Source organism: Canis aureus, chromosome 12, assembly GCF_053574225.1.
Source record: "Canis aureus isolate CA01 chromosome 12, VMU_Caureus_v.1.0, whole genome shotgun sequence".
Taxonomy (NCBI): Eukaryota; Metazoa; Chordata; class Mammalia; order Carnivora; family Canidae; genus Canis; species Canis aureus.
The window spans coordinates 64,103,357-64,120,859 of record NC_135622.1 but is presented as its reverse complement, the minus strand read 5'-3'; the positions used below and the strand labels follow the sequence as shown (position 1 = coordinate 64,120,859).

Below are 17,503 nucleotides of genomic sequence, written 5' to 3'. Positions count from 1 at the left end.
GGTTCTGGGCGTCTCCCTGGGCACAGGCACTGTGCTGACAGCCACCCAGGGAGCCCGTAGAGCCCTGTCCCTGGGTCACTTGCACTGTGCTGGAAGCCGTGCACGCACCTGGCAGGTGCCCCTGAGCCGCACGCTCGTTCGCCTTCGTGCAGCCCGGCCGCCCGTTGGTGCAGCGGGGTCACCATGTGCACCCTCGGCCCTCCCTGGCCCGGTCGGGAGCCCCACTGCCCCCCGCTGCAGTGCCGCCGCTGCTTCTGTTCATGGCTCCGGCCTCCCCTGCAGTGTCACCTCCGAATGGCGCTTTCAGATCCTCTCGCCCAGGAGTCCCGGGTGACACTTGTGATGGAATGCTACACGACGACGTTTCCTACACAGATGTCCCACCGTCCGCCGTCACGGGTGCGGGGGCTCGTGGCGTGTCTGGGTCTTTGCGATCTCGTGGGGTGATTTTGCTCTGGTCTGGTCTGCTCACCCTTGCTGCGCATCCAGCACAGGGCGGCAGGCTCTGACCTGCGGGGTTGACCTGCGGGGTCAGCCCGCTGCACGTGACATCACAGCCTAGCCCCGCGCTGCTGACCCCGCGAGCACCTGGGGACGCCCAGAGACTTCTTTGGTTGTCACGAGCGACCGAAGTGGTGGTAGAGCCAGGAAGCCGCTCGACCGCCCGCGTCAGCGAGGCCCAGGTGGACAGCCCTGGCCGGGAGGGTGAGCAGAGGCCCTCCCATCGCCCCAAGTCCTCCTGTGGGCACTGCTAGCCCAGGCCCCACGGCCCCGCGCTGCCCACAGTGCGTCGGGTGATGGACAGCAGACAGAAGCACGCGGAGCTCAGTGACGGAGCCGCACAGCGTGGGCGCGGTGTCCAACCCTCCTCCAACCCGTCGAGTGGCCGGGGGCATCCCCGCTCCTCCGCAGGTGGTCCCACGTCCACCCCATCCCTTGCTCCCCTCATCGGGGTCCTCAGGCAAACACCCTCCCTCTAGTGGGTGGCCCGGGGCGGACGCTGTCTCTGAGGGGCCTCCGCTCCCGTCCCCTCCCCTCCCCTCTCTCCCCTTCCCCCCTTCTCCCTCCATTTCTTCTTTTTCCTCCGCGTGGGAGATGCACTTAAAGCGCAGGTCCTCGTGTGCTTTGGGACCTTCGCTTCACAATCAGAGATTCCGAGACCGGCCGGGTGGGCGGCGGCCTCCCCTAACCCAGTCGCCACCTGTGCCGACCCGGTGCTGCTCTGCCATCGGACGGGTCCTCATGCACGCCCCGTCCCTGCCTCGGCGCTGGCTTGCCGCTGCGAACCCGACAGGACGGGAAGTGTGTGCCCCTGGCTGCAGCTCCCGATCCACTTCTGTGGAGACGACGTCCCCAAAGTTTCTCTCAGTTTTCTTCTGAATGTGGCGGGCATGGGGTGGGGGGGTGGTGGTGCGGGGGGATCTGTGGCCGCGCCGCGGACCGTGTTGTCCTGGAGCCCGGGGCCGGTGCTGAGCTCAGTCGAGCATCCCCACGCCCTCAGCTCAGCTCCTCGCTCCCAGGGGCTGGGCAGCCTGCGGCTCGGATCTCGGTGTTAAGAGGCCCGCTCCCAGGGTGTCGGGGCACCGCTCCCCGGGACGCCCCGGGCCTCACAACACGGCTGTTCGCTGCTTTTCCCCAATTGTCGAGGGGGCACGGCTGCCGCTGGGCGACCTGAGCACCTTCTCACCGGTGGGCCGGCTGCCCGGCAGGCGAGGGCCCTTGGCGTCCCGGACGGACGCCGTGACGACGGTGCTGCCTGGTGGTCCCGGCGTCTAGACCCTCGTAGCCGTGGGTCCCGCCGTGCGGGCGGGAAGGGGGCACGAGCACGAATGGGCAGGCACCTCACTTACCTTCGGTGAGACGCGTAGTTCCCGGTGATGTGCCCGGAGCCATCGCAGCCAGGGGTGGGGCACCTGCAATGAAAAATGCAGAATGGGCGATTTACTGGAAGGAAATACGATTCCCGGAACAACTAAGTCCCTCACTTATCCAGAAAGCAATCGCTCTGAGGCTTCGCCTCCCTACGTGAAAGAGACGCCGAGCCGGGACTCCCTGCTGGGCGCAGGGCGCGTGCCCCCGACCGACCACCGGATACCAACCTTGGCTCCCTTCTTCCTTCCGCGCACAACGGCGCTTCCCAGAAGGATCACGGATTTCAGTACCTGCCTGGGCTGCAACAGTCCCGGAAGCATCCTGGGCCCGACGCTATTACTCCAGAGTCTATCCCTCCAAATACCTCCTGCCACCTCCCCTTGTCACTGTGGTCCCCGTGGGACTCGGCTGCAGCCGCCGTGTGCGCAGCAAGACTCGCAGGGGAAACGATGTGCAAGATCCTCGTCTACACGGCCCACGCCAGCCTTATGGCGGGCTCCCATTAGACGGACTCTTGGTCAGCGGGGCTGACTGGCCACCCCGCGACCCCAGGAGGGCAGCGGCCCCGAGCGGAGTGCTGGGGACTCGCCGGGCCGTCCTGCGGACAAGCACTGGGCGCGGCGGGGGGCTTGAGGGCCTTAGAACCCTGTTTCACTGGCCTGAGTGGAGCCCAGGCGTCTTGGTCAACCAGGTCCTGGGAGTCCTCTACGCCTACACTGCCTGGCTTCTTAACTACCCCACTGCCACTGCCCTGGGGGGACCGAATGTGCCTTACAAATGATTACTGCCCCTTCCTACAACTTCCTACACGAGCCTTCCCAAGACCTGTCCCGGGGGCGCTGCAGAGACACTTCAGTCCGCGCTACTTTAGTTTGCCTCGTACCCACCAGGAATGTAGAAATCAAGGACAAAAATTAAGAAAAGTTATTTTTCTCCATCAAGTGTGTAGATCTCAAAGAAAAAAAAAGCTACCCCTAAAACACCCAACCTAACCCCAAGGATGAAGGCACTTTGTGAGCCACCTGACACCTAAGAGCAGCCCGGGTCACGCCCTGTGCCCTCCTCCCTGCTCGGGAGCACCTGTCTTCCCGCAAGGGCAGACATCACACATTTCAAGGGTTTACGGAACGTGGACTGCGTCTGAGGCGTTTTGGGGCTTTCCTCTCAGAGAGCCACCGTGGGGGCCGGATGCTGAGCCGGGCCAGATGGGACTTCCTCAAGGTCAGGAGCGGGACCCCGTGCACCCCTGCGCCCCACGGCACTGGACAGAGGCGGGCCTGGGGTGCCCCGTGCTGACACACACACGTGCGGACAGTTCCTAGGAGTCAGAAGCTGTCCACGTTTCCTTTAGTCCCAGAAAGGGCCCAGGGCACCAGCTCTCAAGTTTCGGGACGCGGTATCTCTGGGTCGGGGTGCAGGCTCAAGTTCCCTGGAGGCCCAGGCCGGGAGGGCGGGAAGGGGAGGTCACTGGCCTGCACTGGGGGAGTCCGGGAGTTTTAAAATAAGCGTTTGGGTGGAAGAATGGGGCGTTTAGATGGAATCTGGTATCAAGAACAGGGACAACCCTGAATCTGGTTGTTGACCTGATTTCTGCTAAAGTAACAGCAGTTTACATACAATTAAACTTGCATCACAAGACTCTTGTGCTGAGATCACTCAGAGATTGTTTCCTAAATAACAGGTGAAGTGACCCGGCCTCAGGCCTCCCGGGCTGATTTCCCTCAGGCCCCCCCCGGGGCGCGTGGACCTGAGAGCTGGAGGAGGAGGACGACTTGCGAGCAGTAAAAATCATTCTAAGAGAGGCTAATCTTCATGCAAGTTTCTGTTTGGAAAATGTATCAAGAAACAGAAATGTTTCCTACTAGCCAATAATACACACTTGGCCTTGCTTTTTGCTTAAAAAAAAATCCTTAAACTCTTCCTAATTTAACCACTCAGTGCAAATTTATTTAAAATTTATTCATTTTAACATGAGTAGAAATTTTTCAATATGCCTTTTTTTGGTGAGGGCTGTAGGAGGTTGACATATTCTGTTCAGATTTAAAGTTAGGCATTATAACCAAACTAATGCAAATGAAAATCAGATTTGACTAATTATAAAAAAGAGAGAGAGAGAGAGAGTAAGATTTTCCAGAGTAGGTTTTGTGCATTCAAGCCATTTACAAAGGCATCATCTGATATAAAAAAAAAAAAAAAAAAGAGGTGTTTAAAATGGCCTCTATCACCATGAAAACAACAAACAAAATATTGATTTGGCTCATTTTCAGAGCTTCCACTGTGCCGGGAAAGAAAAAAAAAAAACATTTAGAGAAAGAGTTCTTGCTTTCTTAAGAGGTCTGCTCTTCTCAAAGCTCCGAGTCAGGCAGTCGGGGCGGAGTTCCAGGCCCGCCTCCCACCCCGCGGCTGCGGTGACCGGAGTGGGCCCCTCGCCCACCTCACCTGCCAGCTGCACCTGCACCGTGGGCCTGACCTGGCTCCTGCGCCGCCTCCTGCCTCCTCCAGGGAGCCTCCCCTGCCTTCACCCCCGTGGGCTCTGGCACAGCACAGCGGGGCAGCCCAGGGCCACGGGGGGCGGGGGGGCAGCTCCGAGGAGCCCACCGCCTCTCTTTGTCTCCTTCCCCCGACACCCGCAGCTCTGGGTTTTGTCCGGGGTGGTAATTCGGCTCTTTTATCTTTAGGTGGTGCTTCCGGACCACATAAGGCAGCCTGGAAGGGTTTCTTTCTTCTCTCCGCTCCATGTATTCATTTTTCTGTTGCTGCTCAAGACTTTCAGGCTTTTTTAAACTCTTAGATTTACATACAGATTTCCTAGCTTTAAGAAATCTCAATACTCAAAAATACAATTTTCTGAAGTCGGTGAATGAGGGAGCGATTATTCACCTAACAAAAGGGGTCTTTGCTTCTCAGATGGAGCCAGCTCCAGGACCCTTGATAATGGGGTGGTGTAAAATCGATTTACAAAAATTCGATTTCCATCTACCCATCTAAGAGCACATCTCTTCCATGAAGGGAGGCCCATGTGGGATAATCAAAATCCCCTGTGGATAAAATCAGACAGTAGCATGTGCCGCACAGCTTGGGTTTTGAAATGGCAGAAGAGATTGACTGGGTTTCCATGGAAACCCCCCAGAAGGCAGGCACAGGTCCGCCGTGCTGAAGTGCTCGGCAGCCGTGGGGAAGCACACCAGACCCTCACCGCCCTCCTGGCTTCCTGGCAGTTACCAGGACAATAGCGCCAAGTCTATTTTAAGCTCCTATGGTTAGAGATGCAAAGTTCTGTGACATAAAACACCACCTCGAATATCGAATATCGTTTTGCTTCCCCTCCAAAGGTGCTTTTGGTGAAAATAGTCTGAGAACGCACACGGGGAACAAACGGTCTTAGAGCTAAGCTTGCTGCCTCGTGGACGTATACGAGACAAAAAAAAAACAAAAACAAAAAAAACAAAACAACAACAAAAACATTTGTGCCCGATCAGTGACCTTGCATTTGCCTTGGGGTTTAAGTAACACCAAGGGGAAATAATTTAGTGTAGGGAATGTCACCACCTGGCTGGAAAAATCGGGCCTAAAAAGACATTTAAGAATGGCAATGGGAAAATCACGACAAAATGCTTTAAGTGGTGTTGAAGTTTTGCAGCATCCAAGCAAAAGCTGAAGAAAAAAAAAATCAGGACCATTCACCAAGTTTTGGATTTCCGAATTCATGGAACCAGCCCTTCTCAGGTAGGAGCGAACTGGGTCTGTGTTGCTTTGGCAGATCTAAGACATCGAAGAGCCCTTTGAGCCCAAACCTCCCGCAATGCCCTGTGTGTTCAGGTCTCCTCTGAACTACTTCCCACTGAACGAAGCATCCCGCTGGGACCTCTGCAGGAGCTCCACTGGCACACCCACGTGGAGGTCAGGACATAGACCCCCCAATATCAAAACATAACTCCGTGTCTATGCACTGAAATACACAGTCCCGAAAACGAGATCTGATCTTGCGCTGGCGCCCATCACAAGAATGTGACAACGGACCCCCTTGCCTCTCGCCTGCCCCTGGTTGGTCCCTCAGCAAGACACACGACCTCCCACGGTGTTGTTTTCTCCTGTTTACCAAACCCCTGTCCTGAGACAGGGCGGGAGCAACGGGAACTGTTAAATCCGCTGACTGGCCTTGTGTCATCGACTAAGGATTGATAAGACTATGTCCAAGTGCCTCCTCCATGTGCGGTTGTGCTCCCCTCTCTTGAAAACAGAGACGAGGATCTGATCAAGTGTCATATGGAGAGAGACATCTGAAACGGGACGTTTTCTCCTAGTTGGATGGATGTCCACACTGAAGTGCCTGTTGCTACACATCGGGAGCTGAGACCGGTCGACCCGTGGTGCATCGGTCCCCTTGGCGATACTATCACGAGCACCTCGGAAAAAGGTCCAAGGCTGACTCCACGCACACAAGCCTTTGTTCTCGGGGACCCAGAGGCGCTGCTGAGGAGTCCTTGCTGGGTGCCAGGTGGCTGAGGCCGGACTCCTCGGGCCGGCCTCGCAGCATCTGCCTCCTGGGGAATCTTACCCTTGCCCTGCGGACCGGGAGGCCACCCAGCCTGCGTGCACCAGCCTAGGACTCCCTGTTCACGTCCGCTCCGTCTGAGCTGGCAGGCCTGCCCGGGGGCCGGAGGGGGGTGCAGAGACCAAGCTTATCTCCTCAAAACCAGCTTACAGGAAATAACATCTGGAGGCGTCTCATGATCTCTTATCTTGATAAGAGTCAATTACTTATTTTTTAAAATCTTAGGGGCTGAAAGCACGGTGGGCGTGTTTGAAGGGCAGCCTGACTGTGCGGCTGACCCACCTCGTCAAACTGCCCAGAAGGCCGGCTTGCTACTGGATTTGAGTCTAGAAGCTCAAACTGCGCAGGAGAGGACTCGCTGAGTCCTCTGAAAGGGTCGTACCAAATGTCAGAGCGACGCGCTCGAGATCTTGGGGCAATTTCATGGGAAGGCCCTTTATAGCTTTTCTCACCCGTTTCTCCCACGGCAGCTCTACCAAGGGAACTTAGTAAAAGTTTATATATATATAAAAGTATATATATAAATATATATAAAAAACTTTTTATCTCCCTCAATTTTAAAAGAAATCATGAAAATGTAAAACGAGGCATCGTCTCTAGTAGTAAAATGTATTTGTAAATTGGAATGATTCAGGCCACATAGATAGGTCTTTGCTTCATTTATGTAGAAAAGTTCAATTCAAAAAACACCTTTTTTTTGGCTTAAAGAGATATGGTTCTAAAAATATATTTATTTTGATTTTTTTGTCATATAAAAGGGAAACAAAGAAATTCAGAGGCGTGCAAAATAATTTCTAATGGAAAAATGACATATACTGATTTTTACGCTGCACCTCTGCAATCTTCTCCCCAGATGGAAAGAAACCAGGTCACTTAAAAGCAATATACATTACTTCTGCCCAATTTCTGAGATATATTACCTGAGGCTCCAGGAAAGACAAAATCTTGCAAATCACTTTTTAACCTGTTAGACATTCAATAATTTTCTCTCTCTTTTTTTTTTTTTTTGAAGTGCCGTGTTCATATTCTGAGCTTTCTGTGGCTGGTCACAGAGGTCCCTGCGCTGGCATGTGGCACCGTCCAAGCGTCCCCCGCCCCGGCCTCCCGCCCGAAATCGCTAGGGCCCCCGCAGCGCCGCCGCCGCTCTGAGCCATGGAACGAAGCCCCGCGTCTGCTGGAGGGCGTAGGGGGGTCCCGCCCCGCCCCCGTGCTGTGCCACCTGCAGGGCCGCTCGCCCACTGCGGGCTGGCTGAGGTGCCACCCGCCGGAGCCCTGAGCGCCCGCCCCTCCAGGAGGCACTTCTGCGGGAAGCGTTACTGGATTTGCTTCTTGCTTTCATCCCAACGCCTGGGCTTTGTCCTCTTCTCCCTTTCCCCGTGAGTGTCGGGTGAGGGGCTTTTGCGTGCTTATGTGCGGGACCCTCCAGCTTTATGCACACCTACGCATTTCAAAGTGCACATTCAACACGTTATTAGAAGAATTTAGGTGGAAGACCTGCTCTCTGCTGTGTGTAACGTGTAAGCAAAAACAGCTTTTTTTTTTGTCCCCAGAACTTATATTAAATTATACCAAAAAAACAAACCAATAAATGACATAGAATTTTAAAGGTACTCTTAACGTGATTTTTAAAAATTCACTTTGATGATTCAGATAACATTTCTGGCTGGGTCAGGCCTCAGGGTACTAAGGAAGCAGAGCGTGTGGTCACGCGGCTAACACTCAAGCTGCGGTTCCCGGAGCCCGGGGTGGACGGAAAGCCCACGGAGCTGTGTGGTGTAGGAGCGGCAGGTGGACGGAGGTGGTGGTTTAGGAGCCGCGTCAGCGCCGTGATGCCCGGTAGCCGTGCAGGCCAGAGCCCACGCGGCATGCCGTGAGGCCCCGGGGGTGGTTCACGTGTGCACAACCCACTGGGAGGACGTCTCTAGCGGGTGGCTCACGCCCCTGCCATCAGCCTCGGGTCACCTCCCCCTAACATGTGCTGTGTGACCCCCTCTGCCCTTCCCCGACTCAGGCCCCGGGGTCCCTGGGAGCATGTGTGCTGCCCGGCCTGGGCTGGCAGTGCTGGACCGTAGGGCCCCAAGCAGAGCTGAGGTGGGGTCCGGACTGCTCCCGGGGCATCTTCAGGGAATGCGGAGCTGCAGGCCTGGGCTGCCACAGCAGCTCTGCTGGTCATGCTACATGCACTTTTCCATCTTTTCCAAACATGCAGCCTACAGATCTTAAGCTCTAAGTCATCGGTCATGCTGCCTCCTTGTCCGCGGATGGGAGCCTAACTGGGGCCCTCGCCGCCACACCGCACTGCTGCCCGTGAGTGGTCCCAGGTACATCCAGGAGTAGGCTCCTGTCCAGTGCGGCCGAACGTACCTAGCACATCCTGACGTCCCATTCACTTAACGGGATGTGTCCATGGGAACCTGCTGCCAGAGCACATGCACGTCCAGCAGCAGTAGAGCGGCTAAACAAGAGACTGGGGCAGCCGGAGTCAGAATTGGAATTGGACTCGGAGGACCCATGCAAAAAAAAACACACAAGAGGTGACTGGTGTGGCTGAGCGAAGGCAACAGAATCCAGCATTCTAACGTCCTGTCCTACGCGGTGCACACGCACCGCCCTGGGGATGCGGGCGGGCTGCGACCGGGCATGCAGAGACCTCGCGCGGGGCCCACCAGGAGCACTCACCTTTGCCGATCGCACTGAGCCCTCGGGCTGTCAGTGTCAGTGGTGTGTAGTGAGGAGTGGTTGGTGAGGACCCGTGTGTGTGCGGCTGCGGGGAATGGTTTCTGGCCACGGGCGCGGGGTGGGGGGTAGGTGGAGATGTGCAAGGACGGGCGTCTCTACCCTACTTGGCATGCTTCACTCAAACGTGCGTGGCCTCTAAGGACGGGAAGGCATGGGTGCCCGAATCCCAGGGGTCTCGCCCACCGTTGAGGGTCACTGACGGGGGTGGCACGGGGTCGGGGTGGGGGGATCCCTGCAGCGGCTGCTGGCTCAGCATTGTGAACCGGGTGGACTGTGCTTGAGACAGCAGGACCCGCCAGCAGCACGCCCGGAGGCTGGGCTTCCTGCAGCTGCATGCCCAGCGCACCCCTGCCCCTGCCCCGCAGGGCGGCCGGGCCGAGTCAGGGGCGGCGGCAACACCGAGCCAGCCCCACGCGGCCCCTTCCCGTCACAGTCGCCCACTGGGCCAGACACACACTTGCGGGGAGCAAGCCGCGGGGCCACAGGGCCGGGGGGGTGGCCGTTCCATTTCTCCGTCCGCAGACGGTTGGAGGCTGCTTTTAAGTGAAGGAGGGGGGGTTTGGGTGAATGAAAAGCAGCTGTGTCCTGGGCTCATGGACGTGGAGGGCACGGGGGAGGCCCCGGGGCCACGGGCCGGGGCGGCCACACAGCTCCCCTGGCGGCTGAGGCCCTGCTCCTCCCGCTACCGTTCTCCCTGAATTCGTTCCCCCTGTTTTTCCTAGTTTGTGGTGTTTGTAGATCTTTTATTGTTTGCATCCCTCTGTCGTCTCAGAGGAAGTGTTCTCAGTTCTACCCGGGAGAGACGAGCGGCTCCTGAGCCCCAACACGTCCCGAGTGATCCCGGGGTCCTGTCCTGTGACACCGGGGCCACCCTGCGTCCCTCCCCCTCACCCCCCTCGCCCCGCCTCCTGCCCCATCCTCTCCTGTGCACCTGCCTGGTTTTAAGCTACGCCTTCGTTTACTTTCTGCTGTGTCATCGCTCACTAAAAACAATGGAGTTCTAGCCTTTCTCCTCGGACTTTGCTTTTCCTCCTTGTTTTTTTTTCTTTTTTTTTTTTTTTGTTGTTGTTGTTGTCACATTTATAAGTGATTTCAGAAACTCTTAGTTTAGCAAAAGTTTGTAGAAATAGGCAAAGAGGCAGATCCAAACAGGTGAAGCCTACTGTTTAAATCTGTGCCAAGAGCCGCCGGGCCGAGATGAGAAGGGACCTGTCTTGTCTCCTGGCGCCGCTGCGCTCCTGCTCCGGGAAGGCCCGTTAGCAGCTGCCCCTGCCCTGGGAAGCTGCCGCGCGGGAAGCCCCTCACCCAGGCTCTTGGCGCTTGAAGACAGATCTCGCTGTTTGCAAGGACCCCTCGGGTCTCATCAAACGGGCAGAGTGAAGGGGGTCGCGGGAAAAGGAGTGGGATTCCTCCAGGCTTCCGTGCCAAGGATGCAGCCAGAGCGGCTTCCAAGAGGCAGACTGTCCACTGACTGTGCGGCTCCCCTCTGACCGCGAGGGGCCGACCAGAGAGCAGAGGGGCTGGGGACCCGCACCCCGGGGCCGCAAGAGTTGCCCCCGGGTGCTAGTTCTGGAATCTGCAGAGCCTGTGTGTTCCGCTGAGGACAAGACGAGAACCAGCAAGTGCTCAAGACGGGGACACAAAGTCCAGGAGCGAGCAAGGCGGGCCGGAGGGGCGGACGGCGGGACGGGGCCGAGGAACAGCCAGGCGCCCACCGGAGACCCTGCGGCTCCTGGACACGCTGCGTCGTCCCGGGAGCTGCCGGGAGCCCGAGGCCGGGGCGGACGGCAGCCCCGCCAGGCGTGTCCTGCCGTGGGGACCCCACGATGACAGAGCCTGCCCGCGGCCCAACCCCTCAACCTCCCGGAGAGAAACCCAGAGCCCCCCACTCCTTGCTGGAAGCCTCAACGGAAGATCAGGGACTCAGGAGAAGTGAGGATGGGTCTGCGGAGGGGACACGGCAGTGGCGGCTCCCACTCCTCCCTGGCCGTGGAGGCTGCGAGCAAAGGATGCCAGGTTGCCCCCAGCGGCCCTGCCGGCAAGTTTGGGGGAAGGAGGGTCTCCCATCCGCGCTTTGCTGTACCAGCAAGTTAGAGACGAACCAAGAGAGAAGGACGCGCTGCGGGAACAAGATGGCAAGCAAACCGATAAGCCACGCGGACGTGGAAAATGGAAGTGACGGGGCCGCGCCGAGATGCGGGTACTTGTGGGGCAAACCTTGTGACGGGACCCGCGTGGGCTGCAGCAGAGCCCGTGCCCTGAACCCCGCAGGCAGATCTCCAGTGCATTCCGCAGTGACCAGGGGCAAGAGGACAGGAACCGCATCACTTGAGTTGAAAAGTTAATAAAGCGTTTGGAGGTTTTAGTTCGGAAAAGAGAAGACTGCACGAATGAAAGTTGCTGCCCCCAAGATGGGAAGGGAAGGGGGACACCTGCCCCAAGCGTCCCTACGGGCCCAGGACCTCTTCCAGGAGGGGCTTTCTCATCGTGCCTTGACCCCTTGGGGCCCCGCCCTGACCCCCAGGCGCTCATGAACAAGCTGGGAGACCCCTGAGGGTGTGGGGGTCACCAGGGCTGGCTGGACTGGCACCCCGAGTGACCGCGAGGCCTCCCAGGGCTGAGGGCCTGGCTCTGTGCATGGCTCTGTCCTCATCGCTCCCTCTCTGCGGCCCTAGGTCTCTGCAGGTACATAGACACGCTCCCAGCAGGACCGACAGGCCCGGGCTGCCTGGAAGCCCTGCTTCAGGCTCCCCGGCTCTCACACAGCCTCCCCCTGCACCCCCTAAAGGCCCCTGGTCCTCTGGCGTGGCCAGCCTTCCCCGCACCTGCTTGGCCGAGCACTGGCCAGGCTGCCCCCTCTGACCTCCTCCCAGAACCTTCTCTCCCGCCTGCTGTGCCCCAGCCTGACCTCTGGCTCTGCCCGCGGAGCCCCGGGTGCCTTCCCAGGTGATGCGTCACTCGCTCCTCTGAACACAGGCTCTGGGAGGGCAGGCAAGGCCTGAGTGGGGACCCCCCAGCCCCAGGATGCTCCCTATGGCCGGCTCCACATCCCATGGCACATGCCGTGCTGCCGGCAGTGGTGGCTGTGCCATCTGGTTTCCTGGCTAGCACACCCCGAGGTCCATGGAGGGGTGTAGATGCTTCAGAGCTTGGTGCGTGGTTCCCAGAGGGGCCTGGCCTCCGTGTCCTCCCCTCTCCGCAGGACAGCAGCAGTGAGGCTCCCAGTGCGGCCCGTCCCAGGCCGCCGGGACTCTATGGGCCCCGGGGTGCTGCCCCCAAGGAAGGCCAGACCGAGGACCCCGTGTGGGCATCGGTGGGCTGAGCAGCAGGGCTGCCGTGTGCCCGGGTGCAGGAGCTGGGGCCGAGGGGACCCTGCCCAGCAGGTTAGGTGCGCACAGCTGTGCCTCTGCAGGAAGACTGACGCGGAGGCAGAGAGGCCAGGGCAGCGGTGACGGAGGCTCAGGGCCTGGTGGGCTGGCCTGCACTTGCCCGGGGCACAGGCCTTACCTCTCTAGCTCCAAACCCCCCAGGATCGGACGGTCTTGCCCCCCGTGCTCAGCTCCCTGTTGGGAGTAAGAGCTAAGACGTACGACGTGAACCTCAAGATGGGGGAGGCCACACAGGAGGTTCCTGACCTTCTCCCCGACCGCCTGTGCCCACCTAAAGCCCAGAGAGCAAAGGGCGGGCCCTGGGACTCCACAAGGAGGGGGGGTGAGGAGGGGCCTCCTCCTGACTGGTGACCCTGAGGCCCTGGGCTCCTTGCAATCCCAGAGTAAGAGCCTGCGACCCCCTGCGACCCCTGAGACCACCATCCGCCTTCTGACTGCCCACCTCCCCTTCCCTGCCACCTTGGGCGCTGGGTGCTGCCCCACCAGCCCCGGGTCACAGACAAAACAGGCTCAGAGACGCTCTGCTGTGGCCAGAGCAGAAGCGGGGCTGGATTCACGGCCTCAGCCTCCTGGACACCAGGGTGGAACTGCGTCCTGTGGCGTGAGTTGGGGCTCGGTGGGTCTGGAGGCAGGAGGGGCGGGACCCTGGCGAGAGCAGAGGAAGGAGCATCACCGCCCCGCGCCCCCCCCACCACAATCCCTGGTCGGGAAGGGTCTCTGGTAGGAAGGGACGCCCTGCACGACCCTGGCTGGCCACTCCCGTCATCCCGCAGGTGCGGCTGTGCGCCGCCGGTGGTGGGCTCCGAACCGGACGCCACGTGGTTTCCTCTGTCTGAGGAAGGAGGTTGGTCCGAGTGACTCCCGGCCACATGTGGGGACAAGTGTCCTGAGCTCAAGCGTGTCACCATCTGCACGCGGAGGGGAAGCGGTACAGTCACACGGAAGGACCGTTGGACATGAAGGTCAGGCCATGACGGGGGACAGCAGTGGTCCTGCGTGGGGTCACTGCTGTCGCGGGGCGGGCCTTGGCCTGCGTGCTGCACCCCTGGACCCCGTGGAGGCGGCGGGCCGTCACCGTCTGGAGACCGCGTGCAGGTGCGCCCGCTGGCCGCAAGAACCGGAGCAGGTCCCTGCCCACACAGGTCCCTCGTGACTCGAGCTCTCTCCCACGGACACGCGCGCCGGCGCCAACCGCTCCCTGTCAAATCACGCTGCGGGGCTGCTGATACCCTATCGACCTCTATTTAACCGGAAGCACCTCCGATCTGGTTTTTAAGGGAATCGTTCTAAAATGTGATTGTTCCAGAGTGAACTTCACGGAAGCTCCATTTGCCCAACACCAGAAACGTGCTTCTCGGGCAAAGGATCACATTTGAAAAGGATTTTTGTTCTTTAGCTGTCAACAGGAATGGGAAGTGCTTTCTGGGAAAGCAAGGAAAGGAAAAGAGGAAGAAAGAACAGGAAAACTTTTATAACTGGGAAATCCCAGAGGGATCAAAGACTGGCATCGTTTCGGTCTTCCCGTCTCCTTGGCCGTCCTGTGGGAAGGTCTCCGGGGGCCCATCCGGGGGCCCAGAGGACGGGGCGAGCAACACCGCCCGGGTGGGTGGGGGCTGTGCAGAGGCTCCCGCAGGGCAGGGAGGAGTTCACACCGCCCTCCCCCCCAGCACGCAGCGCTGTCTCCGGGAGGGGCTCGGGATGAGGAGAGAGTTGCCATGGCAACCCATGTCTCCCCGGTGCTGCAGGTTCCATAGTGCGCAGGAAAATTCGGAGCCGCCGGGCGGAGGGTGGGAGAGGGCAGGGCAGGCCTTCCGGCAGCAAGGCCCCGTTAATGCCCCCCACCCCCGGATGACAGTGCCCAACCGAGTCCGGAGCTGGCCCCACGCATCCACCAGCCTCCGAGCTTTATGAACCAGGGCTCCTGGGTCCACTCGGGAGGGTCTGAATCGCGGATTCACAGCCCAGCTGGCCTTTCAGTGTCCGAGCGCGTGGGTCAGAATCATGGGCGGCTACTGGGCCCCGCCACCCCAGACTCAGCACGAACCCTGCTGCTGGGCGTGGGCCCGGTGGGACGGCCTTGCTCGTGTCCTCCCAAACTCAGGGTCCAGGGAAGACGGGGCGCCTGGCTGGGCGTCAAGAGCGCTGGCTCTGTGTCCAGCCCTCTCCCTAGCTGTGCTGCCTTGGCACATTCTGCATGCGGGGCCGCGTGTGCGTACGTGTGTGCACATGGGGGTGCATGTGGGTCTACATGTGTGCACCTGTGGGTGCGTGGGGATGCTTGCAGCCTGTGTGATGGGCAGGACAATGTGCCCAGCACCCACAGGCTCCAACAGGAGCCCGACTCTCGGGGACGAGGGGACAGCACTCAGCTCCCACAGGCAGGGGGCGGTGAGTGGCCGCCAGCACTTGGCGCTGTCCCTTCTCTCTGGTGTGGTCACACCAGTTCGAGTCCCTGGGCCCAGTGCCAGCTCCTCCACCCTGACTGCTCTGGCGTCGTCCTCCCCTGAGACGGAGAAGATGCACCGGATTGTCCCAGTTGTAGAGACAAAAAGGTCAGGTTTCATAAAAAGCCAAGCAACTAGTCCAGGCTACCTAGTTCAGACCAACTAGTCCAGACTGCAACTAGTCCAGGCTACCTAGTTCAGACTACTCCAGACTAAAACTAGTCCAGCTTACCTAGCTCAGACCAACTAGTCCAGGCCAACCAGTCCAGACCAACTAGTCCAGGCTACCTAGTTTAGACTATTCCAGACTAAAACAAGTCCAGGGTACCTAGTTCAGACTAACCAGTCCAGACTAAAACTAGTCTAGGCCAACTAGTCCAGACTAAAACTAGTGCAGACTACCTAGTTCAGATTAACTAGCCCAGACTAAAACTAGTCCAGGCCAACCAGTCCAGACCCAACTAGTCCAGGCTACCTAGTTTAGACTATTCCAGACTAAAACAAGTCCAGGATACTTAGTTCAGACTAACTAGTCCAGACTAAAACTAGTCTAGGCCAACTAGTCCAGACTAAAACAAGTTCAGACTACCTAGTTCAGACTAACTAGTTTTGACAAAAACTAGTCCAGGCCAACTAGTCCAGACTAAAATTGGTCCGGGCTATGTAGTCCGGGCTAACTAGTCCACACTAAAACTAGTACAAGCCAACTAGTCTAGACTAAAACTAGTCCAGGCTACCTAGTTCAGGCTAACTAGTCCAGACTAAAACTGATCAGGCTAACTAGTCCAGGCTATCTAGTCCAGCCTAACTAGTCTACACTAAAACTAGTCCTCACTAATTAGTCCATGCTAACTAGTCCAGACTACCCGGTTTGTAAGTGGCCGAACCAGGATGTGGATCAATCTGTGTGACCGTGGAGCCTGTTCTCCATCCCAACACAAGGAGTTTCATTTATTGTATCAGGAATAAGAGCCGTTGACCCAATCAGCGCTTTACATGTAAAGAACATTGGAAATAAATAACCTTCATCCTTCGATTGTAACATCGGCTGCTGGAAGGGCCGACGAGCCCCCGTGTCGCGTTTTCTCAGGCCAGGACATCAGACGCGGGTCGTTCACGTTCTCCACGTCCAAGGTCATTCACTGAGCTGGTCTGGTCCACAGCCGACCAGTGAGCCGTCCAGAAAGCTGCAGTGCATCCCAGGGTCGTCGGCTCTCCATCCCTTCCTGCCAGTGGCAGGGGCACCTCCGGCCTCTCATCCCCACCCGGGGGGACTGGCCTCTCTTGCTGCTCCCTCCTCTCCTGCCTGCTCTCCGTGGGCACAGAGGGGTCATGGCAGCCCTGCCACCTGAGGGTCCCCAGAGGGACCAGCCCCACAGGGTCTGCGGACCCCCGGGGCCCCCAAGAGCCAGCTGCTGTGCCCGGGGGGGCGGCGGCGGAGACACTTTGCCTGACCCGTGGGACGGCCCCAAACCTTCCTCGGTCTTCAGTTGTCTCAGGGCCAAAGCACATGTTTCGGAGGACAATGAAGCCACGTTCTTTTCCCCTGGCCCTGGGTGCTGGCCTAAACCTGAGATGCTTGCCGAGGCCAGTGGGTCCTGCCCCCACGAGCTCCAGCTCAGCCCGTCTGGGTGGAGTCCGGAGGGGGGTCCTCATCGAGGGGCTCGTCAGCGCCTCTGCTCACCAGCAGCGTTGACGGGATCGTTCCTCTCGTTGGAAGGCGGGTTGGAGGCCTGCCTGTGTGCACAGCGGCTGGGAGGCTGAGTCCTCACGTTCACAAGTCACAGGCCCTCCTTGGGGCTCGCACACAGGAACGGTTTCGGGCACGTGGAAACCTGTTTCCGGGGTTTCTGACGGTCAGCGCTTCTCCACTGGCCGCACCGCACCCACTGCCCTGCCCCTGCTGCCGCTGTGTGAGGCTGACGGGACGCTCCGTGCATTTTGCCCGCATGGCAAAGTCTCCGCAGGGCAGGATGTGGGTACCAGAGAAGCCAGCAGAGCAGGGTCACTGCGGACAGGACGGTCTCTCCCGGCTCCTGGCCTGGCTCCCAGAAGCGGTCATTCCTCCCCAGGGGCGTGAGGAAGCATCACCAGAAAGCCATAATTCTGATGAACGAAGAATCCGATGGCTTTGGGGTCTAGACTGAGTCCTCCTTGGTGCTTACTCTCCAACCTGAAGGCTGTCCAGGGGAAGCTATTTGGAAATCCAGGTGTGCGTGTGTGTGGGAGCAATGGGAGGGGCCGAGGCCAGGCCCGGCAGATCGGCGTCTAGGCTCAGCCTACGGTGAAGTTGCTCCGCAGGTTCAGGAAAGTTGCTCAGCGCCTGACCCCCGTTTCCAGGCTTGTGGAAGGAGGGTCCTGACGCCCAGCTCTGCTCCACCCCCATGGAAGTCCCGTGAGGCCAGCACATCCTACTGTTGCTTTTAAAATAAGGACACTGGAATTCAGCAGTCTGGTCGACTTGTTAGAAGCCACGCAGCGAGGAAGGGGGAAGGGTCTGAAAT

General features: G+C 58.8%; 1 protein-coding gene across 29 annotated transcripts in view; it reads right to left on the bottom strand.

Annotated features, from left to right (window-relative positions):
• MYT1L (myelin transcription factor 1 like) overlaps positions 1-17,503 on the bottom strand; it is a 404,915-nt gene that overhangs the window by 28,799 nt on the left and 358,613 nt on the right. For all 29 annotated transcript variants that reach the window (XM_077844293.1, XM_077844273.1, XM_077844291.1 and 26 more), the window contains one exon: positions 1,851-1,913. In XM_077844293.1, the coding sequence (XP_077700419.1) occupies positions 1,851-1,913 (63 nt within the window). The remainder of the gene's footprint in view (positions 1-1,850; positions 1,914-17,503) is intronic.